General features: G+C 42.6%; 1 protein-coding gene across 1 annotated transcript; it reads left to right on the top strand.

The window, feature by feature from the left end:
- The first annotated feature begins 1,683 nt into the window (after positions 1-1,683).
- LHFPL2 (LHFPL tetraspan subfamily member 2) lies at positions 1,684-16,691 on the top strand. Its single transcript, XM_058824224.1, has 2 exons — positions 1,684-2,113; positions 15,517-16,691. The coding sequence occupies exons 1-2, from the start codon at positions 1,684-1,686 to the stop codon at positions 15,771-15,773; spliced, it is 687 nt and encodes a 228-aa protein (XP_058680207.1). The 3' UTR covers positions 15,774-16,691.
- Positions 16,692-18,563: the final 1,872 nt, after the last annotated feature.

Here is an 18,563-nt window from a genome sequence, read left to right as displayed (position 1 = left end):
GAACTCTTGAGAAATTAAATACCAACCTCACGACAAACCTAAAAAAAAATATTAAGGATGCCTGTTTTTCTGGCATCTGGTGACTGAAGCAGCCCAGCAGTGAGGTCCGGATCTGGTTCTTTACTCTTGCCTCCAGTTCAATGTCAGTATTTGGGGTTTGGTGAAGAAAACTTCAAAGTGCTACATTCTCATCCTGGCGGGGGTAACATGAGGGCATTTCCTGCTCCCACCCTTGCTTTCAGGCAACACTGTTTCAGTTCAAGAGCAGAGGCGTGTGGGATGACCTGTTTGTTATTTTGAGGCTGATATTTGGATAGGACTTGGAAGTATAGTGATCTCTGCCTCTTGTGCTAAGATAAGTGTAACTCTGGGAATGTCATCAGCCACTGTTGAAAGGCTGTGTAATGGCTTGGGGAAAGCCCTGGGGAACATTTTGCTGCAGTTGCAGCCTACAAAGGGCTGTGGAGGAGGGGAATTGAGGGGAGTTGGGAGGCTCACGGCTGGCAGGCAACCCCTCTGACTGGCACTTTTGGCCCCTTGGCAGTGACTGGGGCACTTTTCCATAGATTCCTGTTCACAATGGCATGAGTCACCAGAGGCTGCCAGTGGTGGCAGCAGTTCAAGATGAGGTGTGTGACTTACCTGCAGGCAGATTGTTTTCCTGAAACACTGGTGCAAACCTTGATCCCAGACCCAGGGAGGCACCACTCCTTGCAAAATCCAGGCTTCAAAGGGGTCACCACATCACAGGGTGAGCTGTCTGCAGCTGTAATCTTGTTCACCTCTTCTTGAGGCGGGGCTGGCTCAGCTGCAGTCAGCAGAAACCCGGAAGGTTGGAACAAGGTTCCTTCATTGCCCTTTGCACCTAGGTGCCCATAGCTTGTGGAGCTGTGCTCAGCCTTGATCACAAAGTCGGGCTGTGATGCCTCCCCAAAGTGAAGGCAGGAGCTGCACATCTGTGAAACTGCTTAAACGTGTCCAAACATTTTGCTGGGTGACCGCCAGCACCCTTGGTAATTTGGACCAGAAGATGATGGGGGTGTGGAGGTAGGAGTGGGTGGGACCACTGGGTGTCACTGAGACCTTTGCTTGCAGTGTTTGACAAACACCCACCATGGGATAGGGCACAGCAGATACTGTAAGTATTGGCAGCAGTGGGAGGGAGATTAATTACTCCTCCACAACAAATCAGGGAGGCTTCCAGCAGGCTCTGTTTGACTAGCCCTTGTTAGAGCTTTGTATGTTGATGTGAATCTGTGCCAGATCTTGGTTTGTTGTGGGGGTGGAAATGACTTATTTCTCACTGCTGATGTGTTTTCTCTTTTCTTGTAGGTGTATGATGTCAAACAGTGGGCAGTCCTTGTAGCCTCCCCCACCAGCCTGCAGTGTCATGTGCCAGTATGAATGTTAAGAAAGAAACGCATGCTTCAGAGCTCAGCATCTCAGAAAGAAAAAAGGAGGAACTAAACAGAGAGAGCAAATGATTGCACTGCTTGCAAGACTTGAGGCTGCTCACTTCTTCTCCTGAGAAGCTTCATCTTGGCCTTTGTGAGAGAGTTGGGAAAGTAGTCAGAGCAGCCACAGTGATATTCTTAGAGTCCTTTTCCTTTTTTAATTTAATTTTTTCTCCCTTGTGTCTGGATTTTAAGTGTGCTGCACTGATCACAAGCACTGGACATCAATATGTGTCATGTCATTGTAACGTGTCGGTCTATGCTATGGACTCTCCTGAGTATCGTGGTGGCTTTTGCAGAGCTCATTGCCTTCATGAGTGCAGACTGGCTGATTGGCAAAGCAAAGCCTTCCAGCTCCGAGGAGGTGGACAACAGAATGGGGGGACAGCAGGAGCCCTACCGTCCAACGCTGGGCATCTACGGGCGCTGCACCAGGATCTCCCACATGCAGTTCTCCAGACGAGACACGCTTTGTGGTCCTTACGCTGAAAACTTCAGTGAGATTGCCAGTGGGTTCTGGCAGGCAACCGCTATTTTCCTAGCCATGGGAATCATGATTCTCTGCACCGTGGCATTTGTGTCTGTCTTTACTATGTGCGTGCAGAGTATTATGAAGAAAAGCATTTTTAATGTCTGTGGGCTGCTACAAGGGATTGCAGGTATGTGCACTTTGAGAGCAACTAAACTTTTAATTTTGGGGTGATTCAGATGAAGAAACATAGCAATTCTGGCCTGCCTGCAGACAGACTGCATTAGGCAGACCCAAAGTGATTCTATATGCTGGTGTTTATTCAAACATAACTGAAATTTATAGCTACACAGCATGTAATACATTGACACTGGCAGCAGAATTGCAGCGTAATGTGTGCCAGAATGAACTGACCAGTATTCTTTTGTTTGCTGTTCATTTTTTTCCCCTCTGTTTGAATTTCTTTCAGTTACAAAAACTTCTGTCCTTTGCTACCAGCAGAGAACAAAGTTAATACTCATATTAAGGCAGTCTATCTCCCTCTTGCTACTTTAGTAATTTTTCCATGGACTGAAGGCAGTTTCCTTAGTGTCTCAAAGGCTTCATGACTGTGGTGAGAGTAAAAAGCACTTTAGGGCTAAGAACTGGTAATAGCCGCACACCCAGTTCCTCCAGCATTTCATGTGAAGCAGCCTCCTTCAAAGCTGTGAGCCTGACAAGTGATACCTTGAGATAAACCTTTCCTTTAGCCACCTTATTGTTCAGCTGCATTTACACAGCCCAGTGAGCTTGTCTTTTTACTGTTCAAGGATCAGCTGTGCTTTGCCTTAAAAGATGAATTTGTTCTAGAGATTAGGTGTTTCTGCATAAGCTCATAGATTTTACAGAGATTAAATGACTGTTAGTAAACCAACCCTGGACAGCCTTAGTTAGAGAATTATTCATTCTTCTGTAGTTGCCACTGATCCCTGGGAAAACCTATCTCATCTTTTGTGCTCTCTGTGTGTGTGGTCATCTGGAGGAGGAGAATGGTCATCAGCCCTGCCTCTGGCAGCCCCCAGAGATCTGTGAAGAGGGAGGGAATGAGCAGGGCCCCCTCCTCTTTTTATCTCAGGGGGCTCTTAAGCAGATGTTTTCAATTCACAAAATTATTTAATCACAACAAAAAATTAGGTTTTAACTTGTTTTGCTTGAAATGTGAATCCCTTCTCACCTCCACTGAGGTGGCCAAACATGTCTGTGGTGGCTATACCTAAACAGGAGATGTAATGATAGGTATTCAGACCTTTATCTGAAGCTGGATGGTTTCATTTGCTTAGTTGAGACCTAACATAATCTTATTCTAAATACACATGGGGAAGTAGGTGAAGACTGACTTTACTGCCTGCTGCAACCCTCCAAAGCCAGCATTACATGCCGGGGACTGGCTGATGCTGCCTCCTGAAGCACTACCACAGTGGCTCTCACTCTTGACCACTTCATTCATCTTCTGTATGGAAGCATAACGCTTATTTCATGTCACTCACAATGTAAGGTTTGTGCTTCTGGAGCAGAATTATATCCCTAGATTGGCTAAAGATGCTTCTGTTCATATGATGGCATACGATTAGCATTTCAGGTCATTCAGATGGACATCACAGGTTTTGCTGTAGTCAGTCCTGGTGCACAGAATTTGCCCCAGGCAGTGTGACAAGGAAGCTGCTTGGCAGTGCAGATTAAACCAGTGGAAATTGTTTCCTTTCTTATTCTATACTTCAGAATAATCCATGACTGTTTTTCCAGGAGATGCAATTATTACTTGTTTTCTTTCAGAGGGGCATTTTTATGGGAGAGATTGGTTAGCAGCATAAATAGATCTTTGGCATGTCAGATTTGGGTCTTTTGAAAAGATAACTTTACTTACAACTCTGATACCATCTCAAAATACCTAGGATTAGCAAGTAAAAGATACTTTTATTTTAGAGTAGGATTTGGAGACCCTGCATTTGTGAGAAAATGCATGCTAAGACAGTTTAATGTTTTATTATCAATCCAGCTGTACCCAGAATAGGATTTGCAGCCTAAAACATTGAACGGTATAGTTGACAAAGCATTTTGTATGTGTTAGGGCATAGATCAGTCCTTCTCAAGCTGTACTGAGCATAGAAGCACTTCCCTTCTTAAAATTCAGATAAATGACACAGCATGAAACTGGGTAAGAGAAAAGTCACCTTACTGAAACGTTACTGCCAGTATTTACAGCCAGGCATCTTGTGGCTCACAGCTTGTTTTCTCAAGATTTAATTTTAACTGCTACTTTTGTTCCAGGAGTATTACAGCATCTGCTTACTTAGTTGCAATTATTTTCCTTTTGACTAATGGTGGCTGCTAATTTAAACTTTGTCAGCTCCTGAGTTTTGAAAAATTTTTTTTTTTTTTAAGCAAGTTGCTCAAGAGGGGCAGTTGTCAGCATGGCTAATTCAGACAGGCATTATGATAGATAAACTAATGTCCTGACCAGAGAGCAAGTATAACCCTGACTTAATAATTTTAAGCATAGCATCATTCTTTCTAATGTGAACAATTATGGTTTAAGTAAGTGTACAAGAAGAATTTACAAAATAATTTTGTTGATCAGCCTATATCACTACAATATTTGCAAGTATGTCAAACATCTCCTTTTTAAACATGAGATGCACACATGGTAGAGTCATCTACAGGAACTCAGGATCTTGCAGACTTAAATCTCCCTTAAAATCTCTATATCTTTGTAGTAGAGATTTAATATAATTAAAAACATACAACAACCTAATTTACTCCTGGAATTCATCATGACAAAACAATAACAGACACCGGATATATCTTTCCAGTCTAGCAAGATTAGTTGTGGATGATGCCTATGGTGAAATTACAGAACAGAAAGCAACATCTTTTCTGTTATGGCCCTTGGACAAATGTGCAAACTGTCATTTAGATCAGTAGGAGGAAGCCATACAAGTATCTTGACCATATCATGGATTCTTTTATTATTTTTGTGGCAGAAAATGAGAAATACAAGGCCATAAAGGAAGAAAATATGGCTGTTGTTGTTCAAACTCCTGTAATTCCTTTGTTACGGAGCAAGAACTTCTACCACTTTCAGACTGCAATGCCTTTTATTCTGCAGCTGTAGAAACAGTCATCAATAGCCCTGGTTTTGTAGATGTTTGAAGATTGTTTCATCTGGATAAGCACGTTTTCTCTGCATTAGAGAGTGCAGAGAATGGAGACATCTAATTGAATAGATAATTACTATCCAGCAGCAGGAAGACCAGGCAGACTTTCATTTGTATGTCTTTTTAGGGAAAGTGTTCTACTTTTAGTCTGTGAATCACTTGAAATGCAGAGGCTGGAGGAGAAAGGATATTATTACATTCTAGCGGACAAGAATCAATTCAAAGTAAATTTTCACAGTAATCATGTAGCTATAGGAAGTAAATAATTGGTGATCCGGTACTGACATATATTGGTAAGTCTGTAGTGTAATTGCCTATGTATTTACAAGTTTTATTTGGGCTTGTGTACTTCACTTTGTTGCTAAGTAATATAATATAAACATAACCTAGCCTCAAAGGAGGATGGGGAGAGCTTAGGACAGAGCCTAAACCAAGTTTGGCTTTCATCTCTGATAGTTTCCTTTATGAAGTTCATAATCAGCAACTTGGTTTCCTTTTTTGGTCTCTGCCATGGCTGGGCAGACACAACCCTTTCTCCAGAGCCAGTGTCTGCCTGACTTGCAGCTGAGCCGCAATGCACCAGCAGCACCCTGGCTGCACACTAGGGGGGGAGCTAAATTAGCTGCACCAACATTTTATCAGCCACAGAACTTGAGCAAGCCTCTGTGTTTTTTTGTGGGGACCTCGACATCATGTGCCTGCAAAGGCTTTGGGGAGAGCAGTGGGGAAATGGAGCTGACACATCACGAAGGCTAATGGGTTTGAGAGTTCAGTTTCTTTTACTTCTGTTTTACAGTGCTGGAGCAGGGCTGCCTTGCCAGGAACATTTACCAAAAGAAGATAAAATAGTTCCTCTTTTCTAAAATCTTTCCAGGATGCTGATGGCTTCATCTGGAAGGCCCGTCATGAGTCACCCCCTTCTCATCTCTTCTTCTGTTCACTGTCCACTAGCTGTAATGGGGCTTGACAGAAGCATGTAAAAATTGGGATGCATCTGTCAGAAGACATGCTGTGTCCCAGGTGCACACCAAGGAGTGTCTCTGGTTTTTTCAGGTGAATATATGGCTGCATTTTGCTGCCTGTGCCACTGGCATCTTTAACAGGTAGATGTCCAGTCAGCCAAAGCAGAGGTTTGTGTTTTCAAAGACTGCTGCAGGCAGGTCAGAGAGCATTAAGTTCCCTTGGATGCTTAGTTGAAAACATTAGGAAAACATCAGTTGAAAACATCAGAAAAAAACCAGTTGCTCTGTCTGGGCCCAGATGCTGCAGCTTTGGGCCTCTCTCTGCCACCCCAGAAGTTTCTTCTTTTCCAGGGTCTGAGAGGTTTGTTTTTCCCCCTTACTGTTGCCCTGCTCAGTCCCAAGCAATGATAGCTCTTCCACAGTACTTTCTCTTCTCAGGTGTCTCAAGAGCTCTTTTGCATTCTTTCTTCTGACCTTTTTATGATTTTTCTCTATGACTGTCCATGTCTTCTCCTTTTCCCTTCTTGGTATCTTGGAGAGTTCCTCCATCAGAAGATGCTGCAGGACCTTGGCAACAGTTCAGTGCCAGGAGTACAACTTTACCCTCAAATGTAAAGAAACTTCTCTGCAGCTTTCTAAAATGAGGACGTGAAATTCAGTTTCAAACCAGCTGTGTGTATAAGTCTGTCTTCACTGCTGAAAGAGTTTGTTTTACATCTCTTGAGCCGAGAAATTGTTCAGCCTGTTATATTTACTTGGCGTCGTTTCCATTGTGGGAGGCTGGGTGATTAGGAAGGTGGCCTGAGCAGAGTTGTGATAGGAACCATCTGAAGGGGATGAGGATCTGGAGCTGCTTGTGGGGGTGGGTGAAGTGGGATGCAGCCACAGAGGGTGGGCTCATGGTGTGTGCAGCCATGCGACTGCAGACTCCTGGCTGCTGGAAGTTGAGGAGGCCGGTGGGAGTTGTGGAGGAGGAAGCTGGGGAGGAAGTGGGAGGTCAGCCAGGCCTTTCATCATCGAGGGGAGAAAAAGCAGGAGACATAAGCTGTGGTAGAAGGGGCATGAGGTTTCTAGAGCTCTTTCATATTCAGACCATAACATAAAAGGTTACAGTAGTTGCAGCATAGTTTAGGGCATTTGTTTATAGGTGGCATCATGCTCTACAAAGGCATTATTTTGTCTGAGAAAGAGACAAACTGGTGAATAAGGAAGAAGGCACCTTGTGAGCTGATGTTGCCTGCAGGCAGTGGAAGCTGTTGAACAGCCAGGGAGCCCAAGCAGCAGGAGAGCAAAGCAAGAGTGATTTTGCCCTTGAAGGCAAGGAAGCTTCTTGTTTGTCTTTCTAAAATGCAGAGCATGCATTTTTCAAAAAGCATATTTCCTCTTTGGATTCAGCTCAGAGTTTTTCTTTCCTGATGCCAGAATTCTGAATTCTTGGGGTGGGAAGAAAGAAAAAAGGGAGGGGAGAGGGATTTCTGATGGAAATCCTGACAGTCTGAACTGCTTTTGCTGTATGTGGTATAGTGCTTCTTGTAACCTATATGGCCCAATGCCAGCATGATATCTAATACACACTTGGCTGCTGAAAGTTCAAACAAAGGGGACTGCTGTCTTGGAATATGCTAGGGAAGGAAAACTGAGTTCAAGTGCTAAATTGCTGTTGAGCCTGAGGGAGACCATTAGTAACTTCAAAGAAATAAAATGCAGATTTCAGTGTTTTGTTAGATTCGGAGGTCGACTCATCTCCGGCATTATCAAGGTGGGCACTTGAAAACCAGCAGACACACAGCAGATTAAAATGAATAGAAAAATAAACAAAAATTTCAGGCTTTCACTGATCAAGTTTGGCAGTTGATTATCTTGGCAAGCGTAAATGTCTTCCAACAAACAGTGCTTAGTGTGAGAGAGACTCCCATGCTACCCACTGAGAAAGGTTTTACCTGTGGCACATGTGCACACTCAGGTCTCTTACTTCTACCAACATAGCTGAAATGCTGAGCACTTCTTTACACCCTTGCCCTGGTGGTGTGGGAAAGAGTGCTGGTAACCCCAAGAGGCCATGGGGATATCAGGAGGGCACAAGGGCTCTGTTTCTGTCAGATTTTTGGTTCTAGGCCTCAGAGCCACAACAGATGCTGCTATTTGTATGTAGAATGCAAACAAAGAAAACATTTAAACTTAGCAAATGCTGTGCTCTCACTCAAGCACAAGAAAGAAAGATGAAAGGAGCTCTTTCAGGAAAAGGGGCTATCTTTTGCTAAGCTTCTGTCTTTGGTGTTCCTGATGTGGTGGTGAAGGAAGTAAGTGGATTTGAGTTGTGCTTTCTTACCCAGTACAGATGTCCTGCACTGTGCTGCTGAATAGCTCATGAAGCCGCAGGAAATTCTCCCCTTCCTGCATCTCCATTTGCCTTTTCCTTCAGGCTGAGTCCTAGTTCCTCTGCAGCTCCTCTCCCCCACCCCCAAACTGAAGTTTTGTTTGTACTATGGGATCAGTACTGAGGAAATGTAAGGCCATGAAAAAAGCAACCTGCAGCCCTTTTACCTCTGTTTAAGCTAAGGGAGGTGGTTGTTTTGGCCTCCCTTACTGAGCTATAGTCATATTTCATTCCCTTTCTGCTAAGGTAGCATGAGTGATTGGTGGTTTGGAGGCAATGGCACTCACTGGTTGAATAGCAGTGAAAAAGGTTATGGTGAGTGGTAGGGAGTAGATGGGATCTTGGCCCCTGTGTCTTTCAAGAACAGAATATTTAATATGGCCTTTCTTTCCTGATTCAGAAGCCTCCTTGAATTAACCACCTAAAACTGAATTTCTCAATTAGGAGCATTGACTGAACCTTTTATTGGGTCATCCTAGATTAAAAACACTCAGCGCTTTTTGGGGTTTTAAGGTAAAATGTGAGAGGTGGCTGTGCCTGAGCAATGGCCCAACAAGTGGAGAGTCTTTGTTTACTTCTGTACTGCTGAAAAAATTTAAACATTTGGCTTTTCCCTTATAACATGCTTTATCTTGACCTTAATTGCCTAAGTTGACAGCCACCACATGGGAGCCCCCCGACCGTGGTGACTTTACATGGCTGACAGCCAGGAAAGAGGCAGCAGTGTCACTTCAAGGCTTGGGACTGATTTTACTTTGAGTCTACACATTTTCTTCCCTCCCAAGTAATGGTCACTCTCACCACATGCATAAAAATTATTAAAAACTAATGGTGACTTTACCATCTCCTCTATTAAAAACAGCAGTCTGTAGGCTCACACTTCACTTCAGAAAAGTCTAAGCAGTAAGATCATACCAATATAATAAACAACCCCCTAATTCCTAACATTGAGCTAACAGACTGAGTTATTTTGTGGCTTTTTTGGGAGGGAAGTAAAACATAATGGTTCAGTGTCCCACCAGTAGTCCCCTGTGCTGTATTTCTATCTGTATTTCCAGATTGCAGCACTAATGTCATGGGAGATTTGCACAGGTTTGGTTATAAGTATCTACTCTTTGTGCAATACATGAGAGAAGAAACGTGAGAGAAGGGGCCTTATCCTCTTCCTCAGTTTGGGGAGGGCAGTGATTAGGGAAATATTTTTTTCTTCTGGTATGTACAGGCCCTTATAGCACCCTGAGACAATTCTAAAGGGAAAAAGAAGCCTGTGTGGGTTTTGAACCATCACCTGGTTGTAGTATTAAACTACTTCTGCCTCAGCGTAGGGTATCCCAGGTACACTGAAATCTATATATGTGAGCAGCCATCTGCAGTGATTGAAGGTATGAAGGTGAGCACTTGCCTCAGTGCACTGCCTGCTGGCAACCCTGCCCCTCTCAACAGCCATGCTTCCAACATGCCCCAAAACACACCTGCTTGTGTTAGCCTGCACCAACTGTGTCGTGTCCAGGTAGGATTTTTAAAGCACTGATCATTATAATGCTGTGAATTTTTCTCTTGTTTCTCATGCAGCATTTATGAGTGAGCCAGAGGCCATTTCCAAGACACTAGGGCATGCAAAATCTCTCCTTTCTTTCTGGCCAAAGACCTACCTGCCTCTGGTCAGCTGCTTGCATTTGGTGGGCCTGGCAGCCATCCAGGGGGCTGAAGAGCAGCTGCAGAGGCCGGTCTGGGGCCCTGTGCTGTGGGTACTATAAGCAGTGCTCCATTCAGCATCTCATGCTTTTCCTGTAGCCAGTGTGCAGTGCTAGAAACACCATGTCAGCAGGCCTGAGCCCATCTCTTGAGCTGATTAACATGGTATTACTGAATCACTGCACAGACTGAAGGTGTTTGTTGTGCAGCTGCCAGGTGGGAGGCTGTCCCTTCACCTGTCTGTCAGGGGGCAAAGGGATCAAAAGCGCATGAGTGGTAGGTAACCCGGGAGCTTCCCTGCTGGGTTTGTCAGGAAAAATTTGCATATAGGGAAGCCTTCTTGGCTTAAGGTACACTAGTATATTTATACAGATATTTAACACATGAAATGTTCGGGTGGCATATTGACACATGTGGAAATGTGAGCAGTAAAGGCAGGGTGCCTGGCTGATGCACTGTCCCTGGGCTGATTCTTATTCCCCTGTGGTTTTGCAGAAGATTAAAACAATCAGGATCAGTGCCACTGGGGATGCAGCCCACCTGCACTGCACTGCAAAGCTAGTCCCTCCGTGCTTTTACCCTTTTACCCTTGTTTTTCCTCTCTTAAAATGTTGCTGCTCAGTTGTGCGGCTCCATAGGAGCCTATTGCAGTGCCACCTCATTGATCACAGCTGCTTAATTTCCTGTTTCTTCAGCAGTATTTAAAAGCTTTTTTTACTATTTTGCTAGGGAATGAGTAGATGGTTTCAGGCTTTGCAATGGAAAGTGGCTTTGTTAGTATACACTCTTGTTTAATATGGCACAACAGCAGCTGCACAGGAGACTGTCAAAACTAAATAGCATGCCTTCATTTGGCTGAACAAGCCTCTGCCCTAACTCCTGTCTCAAGGGTTGCTTCCAAGGAAGAAGAAATGTTTTCCTCAGATCTGAACCCCAGCTCATAATGTGACATAAAAATGCCCACAATGCAAGGCTTATCCGTTGGTTTTCCACAATGTTGACCAGGCAGCATTGCTGCAGTGTATAAAAACCAGGAGGAGCAATACCTTGCTGCAGCTGCAGGCCTGTAAAAGGAGAAAAGGTCTTGGCGCACAAATACAAAAAGTCTTCTCCTATAGGAGAAAGCATTAATCAACTGTCTTCTGAAATTTTTTTGCACAGTGATGCAGTCTGCTGTGTTGATACTGATGTTCTCAGTGTGCTGTAAGGTTTTGATTTGGTGTTTTAGGAGAAAGGAGTTGTTTTTACACAATTTAAGTAAAGAATGCCTGATGTTTAATAGGCTGTTGTAATCAGGAGATATATAGTAATCTAATAGTAACATTAAAATCTAAATCTCACAAAGACATCTTTTCAAAAGCAAGTAATTAGGGCCTGATAATAAAAGGTTATGTGAAAGATGTAAAAATGTTCTCTGCTGACAGCACTTACACCAAAGAGTTATAGGTGAGGTCTCTGGGTAAAAAAGTAATTTGAATAGTTTTCTGTTGTCATGCCTGGGCATCTGGCAGCATTGTGTGACATTCTTTCATACCTCTGTTTTGAGGACTCCTCAGAGAAGAGGTAACTGAGAACTGGCAACAACTAACAAAAAGGAAATTTTGAAAAATAATCAAACTGATTTCAAGAAGTGGGGCTGTGCTGCTTAAAAAGTAGGAACAGTACACAGTATGTGTACAGCAGAAGCTGCAGTTTCAGCAATGCAGCTGTGCCCAGAGAGGGAGTTAAATCTAGAACAAGTTAAGGGAGTTAAATCAAGTGCAAGCATGAACTCTGTGGTGTGCCTGTAGATGAGCACAGTGGAAAACAGCTTGTTATGTTTTCAGAGTGAATTTGTTCCTCCCAGCAGGGTGAACAAACAGCAGTAATTCCACAGGTAGGTTGGCTGTGAATTAAAAATAATTTATTGTACAGCAGCACAAAGAACTGAAAAGATTCATTGTAGAAAACTTGTTCAGACAAAGCACTCAATTTTTATTCCCTGTTCTTTTTCTTCAGTATTGGCTTCCCTTCAAAGACACAGGGACAAACAAAAACTGATTTATTAAGAAAAAAATCACTATAATTAATATTTACTGTCCTTCTGCTAGACATGTCTCAAGGCAAACTGTCAACAGAAGATAGTTTTCTTCTCCTTGTCTCTTTGCATCCATGTTTCCAGGAGGAGAGGGGGTGGATCTTTCTGAGGGGTGTCTGACTGCAAGTGGTTGAACAGTTAAGTGCTTTGGTTCGCTGTCTGCTCTTTTAGGCAATTTAGGCAATGGTTTGCACTGTTAGTGCGTGGTGGAGCATGTTTTGTTCAAGCTGTAGGAGTCATTGAGATGGGCTCTGCGGCTGACTCTTCTGAGAGACTGGGTAGCAGGAGGCAAAGCTTTTCTTCAATTGAACACTCCTTTCTGGGAGAGTCAGGAAGGGACCCTGCACAGCTCAGCCATTGCTCTGGATATGGGAGCTTTGAGCTGAATACGTGATGAGGGGCTTGTGCCTCTCCACTTCCTGTTAGCGTGAACCAGAGGAGTGCCTTTCTCTTGTGGGTATTTTGAATTGACTTAATGGAATCATCTTTATTTACTTTTCCTCTCAAGCAGGAACCTGTTATTAATGAAATAAAAAATTGTGATAAATATTAGATAGTGCTAAGAGGCTCATGAAACACTTTCTATCTGCACTGAAATGGAGAAGTAGAAAGGAGGTTTGGTAGCAAAAATGCTACATTTTTGATTTCATTATGCTGGTCCAGTATAGGAGTTACAAAGTTAGCTGCCTGAAATCAGGCACGTACTCTAACTGTATTCAAGGCTTTCCTCCAGGTTTTGTTTTCATCTGTGAGAAAATATATGAAGTTTATAAAATTGTGGCTTTTTATATATTTATTATATATCCAGGAACTTTTCTTTACTTTTGAAAAAAAAGGTCTAAGTCAGTAAGGTCCTAGTGACTACATTTGGCAGCAGTGCTGTGCCTTTTGAGAGCCTGAGTTTTGGGTAATGGCTTTTCATCTTGGGGCATACATTCCATGAACCAGTAGCTTTCAGGAGTCGCTCAGTGCTCTAGTTTTGATAAAAAGTGATGGATGTGTCTTCTTGGTCCTGTTTGTGACACTCAGCCAGCCATAAGCTGGGTTTGCTGTTAAACACAGGCTGCCTAGGTTTGTGAGTGATGGAGTGATAAACTTAAAAACCTTCCATGTTGGCAGCAGCTATGCTGGCATTTCAGATCCAGCTTCTTAATTCAGTGATGGTGATTTTTACCTACCAAAGGGCTTGTGATCATTAGAGAGAGCAGCAGCTGGCCCATAACAATGTGCAGTCAGAAAGATACATAGTGTGGTCGTACTGGTTGCGCAGAACAGGAAACTAGTGATGAATAGAGGAGAAGGAACTGCTGGTGTTTAGTCTGAAATGGCTGCACGGCTCAGCAGGATGAATGCACAGCTTATCCAGGCCTGTCCAAGATAAAGCAATACTTTATACGTAATGTATTTGTCCAACCAGCCAGGAAACACTGCATGAAATTTGTCACTGGTTCTTAAATGTAAGCAGTGATGAAATCCCTCCACAGAGAACGGATATCACTCACTAATGGATTTTGCCGCCCCAAAGAGTAACGACATTTAGGTCATTCATGCCCATGGTGTTGTGTCATCATTAGAAAAACGCTGGAGGAAGGACTTTCTTTTGTGAAATGTCTGGCATTCACAGACATTAATTTTAGACAGTTGGATGATGGTTTTTGCATTTTGTGTAAATTAAGTGCTTACTAACTAGGACCCACATTGTTAGTGAGGAAAATGTCATGCATCTGGCCAAATTTCGTTGAACGAACAATTAAGGAGCCCTAACATACTGCAGAGAAGTCTAACTGCTAGTCTGACTGAATGGCAGATGATGAAAACAAGTCGTTAAACCTGTTCTTTGTAATCTCGAGGTTACAAGAAAGAAAAAAAAAAGACTGGTTTTAGTGCACAACTTTTAGCCTACTTCTAGAAGGTGACAGCACTTTTAGTAGCTGTTTTCATCAGCATACCAGGTTAAATAAAGGGCTCTAAAGAGCCTGAAATGTAAATCAGAAATATTTATGGGAACTGGAAAGCTATATTAATTTTCTGGATAAAATGACTGTATTTAAACAAAAATTGTTTTTCACAATTTTCTTTTTCTTTTAAGTAAATTTTTAAGGTAAACAGAAAGCAAATTTTGATACTGTGAGCTGTTCTTATGCTTAGCTCCTTCTTACATTCCTTGTAGGAGCGAGGTATGTGTTTAATTCATTGTGATTTTTTTTTTAGTGCCCATAAGAAAGCACTGTAGCCACTAGCATAATTAGGCATTCTGATTAAATCTCTTTTCTATGTTCAAAGACACGTGTGCAGGGACACTAATGTGACTTTCAACTTCCTTAATGAAGCCCTTCACTGTTTAGATGGTCCTCATAGAGAAACCTATGAATATGAGAGACAATCACATGGGCAGAACAACTAGTCTGTGCTTTTCACTCCCAGCCTGAGGCACACCAGACTTGTGGGGGTGCTTAGCAAGATGGGGAGTTGAGGCTTTTGCCCCTGTCACTACTGGGAAAGTGCTTTCCTTCTAAAGCAGTTAGTCAACTGTTTGGAGGATCCGAGGGCTACATATGCACTGGCTATGGGTACTTGGATCAGCTTGTTTGAGGCTGACTCCAGAATCCCTCTGTTATGAGAACAGCTCAGTGAACTGGCAGCATTATCTCTCTACTATGTCTTAATGTGGCCAAAAAAGTAGAAGTGTATCTGGGTTTTTGTGGTTTTGGTTTTATTTGGGTTTCTTTTGTTTTGGTTTTGAGTGGGATTTTTTTGTTGTCTTCTGTTTGTTTGTTTTTTTCCAGGCAAGAAAATCAATGTAGGCAAAATCCAGAGGAAGACAGGCAAATACATTTATGGTGAATGGCTAAAGAAAGCTAAATGAGGGCTAGCTAAATATAAAATCAAAAGTGGATGAAAGTATTCCTACATTTTTGAGAATTGCAAGCATAAGCAGTAGGTGGAGATGCTTGAATATTTTGTATGCTCTGTATTTGTAGCAATAATGTGTGAGAGGAAAGGATGTACGAGGAGTACAGAGATTAAAATAAGGAATTAGCCCATTATCATAAAAAGTAAGCCTTTCACATACAACATAAATCATAGGGTCGCTTCGGATTTAGTTAAAAGACTGCATGGCATATACTAGAGAACAATCAGTAAAGGAAGATTGGATGGATGAGATGGCAGTTTTCTCCTAATCCTGGTAAATTATGAATATTAGTGACCATAATAACAACTACTAGATGTGCTGCATCTGGTGTTAGACTGATTGTTTGTAAAACTTCTTTCTGTTTTTATTTCTAGGGCTCTTCCTTATCTTAGGCTTGATACTTTACCCTGCAGGTTGGGGATGCCAGAAGGCGATAAGCTATTGTGGACCTTATGCTTCTGCTTACAAACTGGGAGACTGCTCCTTGGGCTGGGCTTTCTACACAGCCATCGGCGGCACCGTTCTGACCTTCATCTGCGCGGTCTTCTCGGCGCAAGCTGAAATAGCCACATCCAGTGACAAAGTGCAAGAAGAAATAGAAGAAGGAAAAAACCTTATCTGCCTCCTTTAACTCCAGTGGGGAAAAACACCAGCACCTGGATCTTTATCTGCTTTCCATTGACTGGGCAAGCAGATCCATTTACCTGTTTTTAACATTTGTGTGATTGAGCCCCATGCATTCCAACCCTGAACTACTGAAAGGGTCTTTCTTCTTTGCTGGGCAGTGAGGATCAGAGAAAGGATCCCAGGAAAGCAGAATGTAAATACTTGGGGATATTTTTAGTTTCCTTCTGTGATCAGGATACAGTGGAGTATATTAATCCGACTGGGGATGTGAGTAATCACATGTATATAGCAGGAATGTTGTTAAAACTGAAAAATTCTGATTAATCGGATTGCCTAACCCTCCTTGGTCACTTCAAAGAGTAATAAAAGCCAGCACATTTTTTTTTCTTAAGCAAAAGAGAAGCCTATTTTAATGAGGCTTTGTTTCTAAGGGCTCCCTTCACTGGTGTGTATTTCTTCACCATCATCTGGTTTGGTACCATTTTCATGGAGGTGCTTTTTGGTACTGAACTTCCTAGAAGTACAGTGCCTTCTTTGATATTAACTCTATGTTGAGAGAGCAAAGCTGACATTTACACCAATCTCAAGGCATTTAGACAGTCAAGTCCTTGCCAGGTTTTGCTCTCTTGAAACTTAAAGCACAAGGTGTGTGCAACTTATTACTTAGCAAGTAAATATAGTTTCCACTGACTAGACAGAGAAGCTGTTATTAGACTGGCTCTCACCTGATTCAGATAAAACTGAAATATTTCTACAGCCTTTATTAAAACTTCTGAAATATCAAGCAGACAACAGCTGCCCACAGCACCAGCCTTATCTGGGCTGCAGCCTCTCCTACAACTGTGGATTCCGCATTTTAATTCGACATTGTACCTTTTCTCTCGTCAGTGAAACGTCATTCCCAGCCTACAGATCAGTCTGTCTCATGACCCAGACACAGATGAGTCTTTAGGAAATTTAAAATTTTCAGGAAGCCTTTACAAATTCTAGATGGCTGGGAAGATTTTTTTTCTTCTTTTTTTTTTTTTTTTTTTTTTTTTTTTTTTTTGTTTGTGTAGTAGTAGACCTTTTTCCAACTAAATCAGCAGAAATTAAACAGACGTTGCCACAAATGCCATTTTTTCTCAAAGCCAGCTCGTGTTATTTGTGGTGGTTCCTCACTTACTAGAACTACTTCTGATACCAAGTTTGTAAGATATTTTAACAAACTAAGGAATGATGCAACTGTACCATAGGAGCATTGGGGATAACTGATCTGAGTAGTTCTAATTAAATACTAGGTGAATTTTAGGTTCCTTTTCTTATTTCTTGGTAGTTTAACATCATCTAGTGACAATGTTGCTTCACTATTACACAGAGCGGAGATTCTTGGTTTTGCCTGGTCAGTCCCTTAAAATGTGTCATTAGTTATTATTAAAATCTTTACTGTCCAGGTAGGTAGCTGCTTTCAAGGCACTGCTGATGTGCTTCACAAGACAATAGCTGTTCAGCAGTCCTGGTGGCGGGCCCGGGGCAGCCTGGAGGATTGGCAAACAGAGCTGGAGCTGGGGTCACGGAGCTGGGGTCCCCTTCCAGCACCTACTGCCCACCACAGTGAGAGAGCAGCTGCAGCCTGTGCCTCTGTGCGCATGGCACCTGCCTCCATGCGCTGGACAGATACACAGGTGACCTCTGAGATACAGTGCAACAAGGTCAACTTCCGCCTGTATTCAAAAAGGGATTGTTTTAACCCAGTCTCTTCTTGCATTCACCTGCTCCTGCAACACCCATCCACCATCTTCTACTTTAAAACAGGGAACTCACTGTTCTTTTAAATATTGAATTTAAATCCCCTCCAAAAGTTATAGTCTGGGACCAACTGCCTGCAAAAATCAAGATTTTAATGAAGCAAAATTACCAGCACAAAGTGATGCTTGAGGGTGAAAATCAGAGCCAACACACCCTGTCCAGACCTGTGTCTTCATTGGTGTTGCTCCATACACATCCTCCACACTTGAAGGACATGCACTGGGCTTGTACCTGGGGTTCAGCGAGGCTTCCTCCAGGCATCCCTCCTGAGCCCCTTCTGGAGCATGCACTGAACCTGGGCCACCAGCTCAGCTCTGCCCTGCCCTCGGGGCCCTGCAGTTGGAAAAGAGGGGGTAAGCAGTTGTATGAGTACCATCTAAACCAGCTAAAAATTAATTACCAAACAGATGTATGGTTTTAGCTTTCTTAGGTGGGTAGCAATCCAAAGTCCAGGTCACCACTGCCAACAAGTCTTGACACAGTATTAGGGTGAAAAATGCTGCACTGGCTTAAGCACTTGATTAGCCAGAATCAGGTCAGGTTAGTCCTTACAAAGGTTGAGAGAGCATACTCTGCTTGAGAAGTAAACAATGAACAACCTTCCTTCATGTTACTAGCTGACATTTGCTGTGATCCACATGATGCTTAAAAAAATTCAATAGTACATTTTGTTTGGGTTTGCTTTTTTAAGTATAAAAGAGATTTTCAGTGGCACATTTTGCTTTTGTTTGCATTCGTAACCAAGAAGAACCAGCTTTTCTGCTTGTTGCTGGTATATTATCAGCTTGCTCTGCAACAGCATAATTAACTAACTTGCAAGAATATCCATGTTCATGTAGTACAGATAGAAGACAGGCTGGGAAGAAATACAGAGGAGAAATAATCAGAATTTCTTTTCTCAGGGTTCTGTTTTTCTAGCAAGTGATAAGGTGGTATATATAGTGATTTTTTTTCCTGGATGAGGTTTTCAGGTGCAGGGTGCACTCATTAAATTTCACAGCTGTTT

Source organism: Ammospiza caudacuta, chromosome Z, assembly GCF_027887145.1.
Source record: "Ammospiza caudacuta isolate bAmmCau1 chromosome Z, bAmmCau1.pri, whole genome shotgun sequence".
NCBI lineage: Eukaryota > Metazoa > Chordata > Aves > Passeriformes > Passerellidae > Ammospiza > Ammospiza caudacuta.
The sequence above is the reverse complement of the archived record's forward strand: the minus strand, read 5'-3'. Positions and strand labels throughout refer to the sequence as shown.

Bases quoted from the DNA above. Each gene is read 5' to 3' on its own strand.
- LHFPL2 (XM_058824224.1), top strand. From the start codon at position 1,684: ATGTGTCATGTCATTGTAACGTGTCGGTCTATGCTATGGACTCTCCTG. The intron at 2,114-15,516 runs GTATGTGCACTT...TTTTATTTCTAG, and splicing joins GCTGCTACAAGGGATTGCAG to GGCTCTTCCTTATCTTAGGC.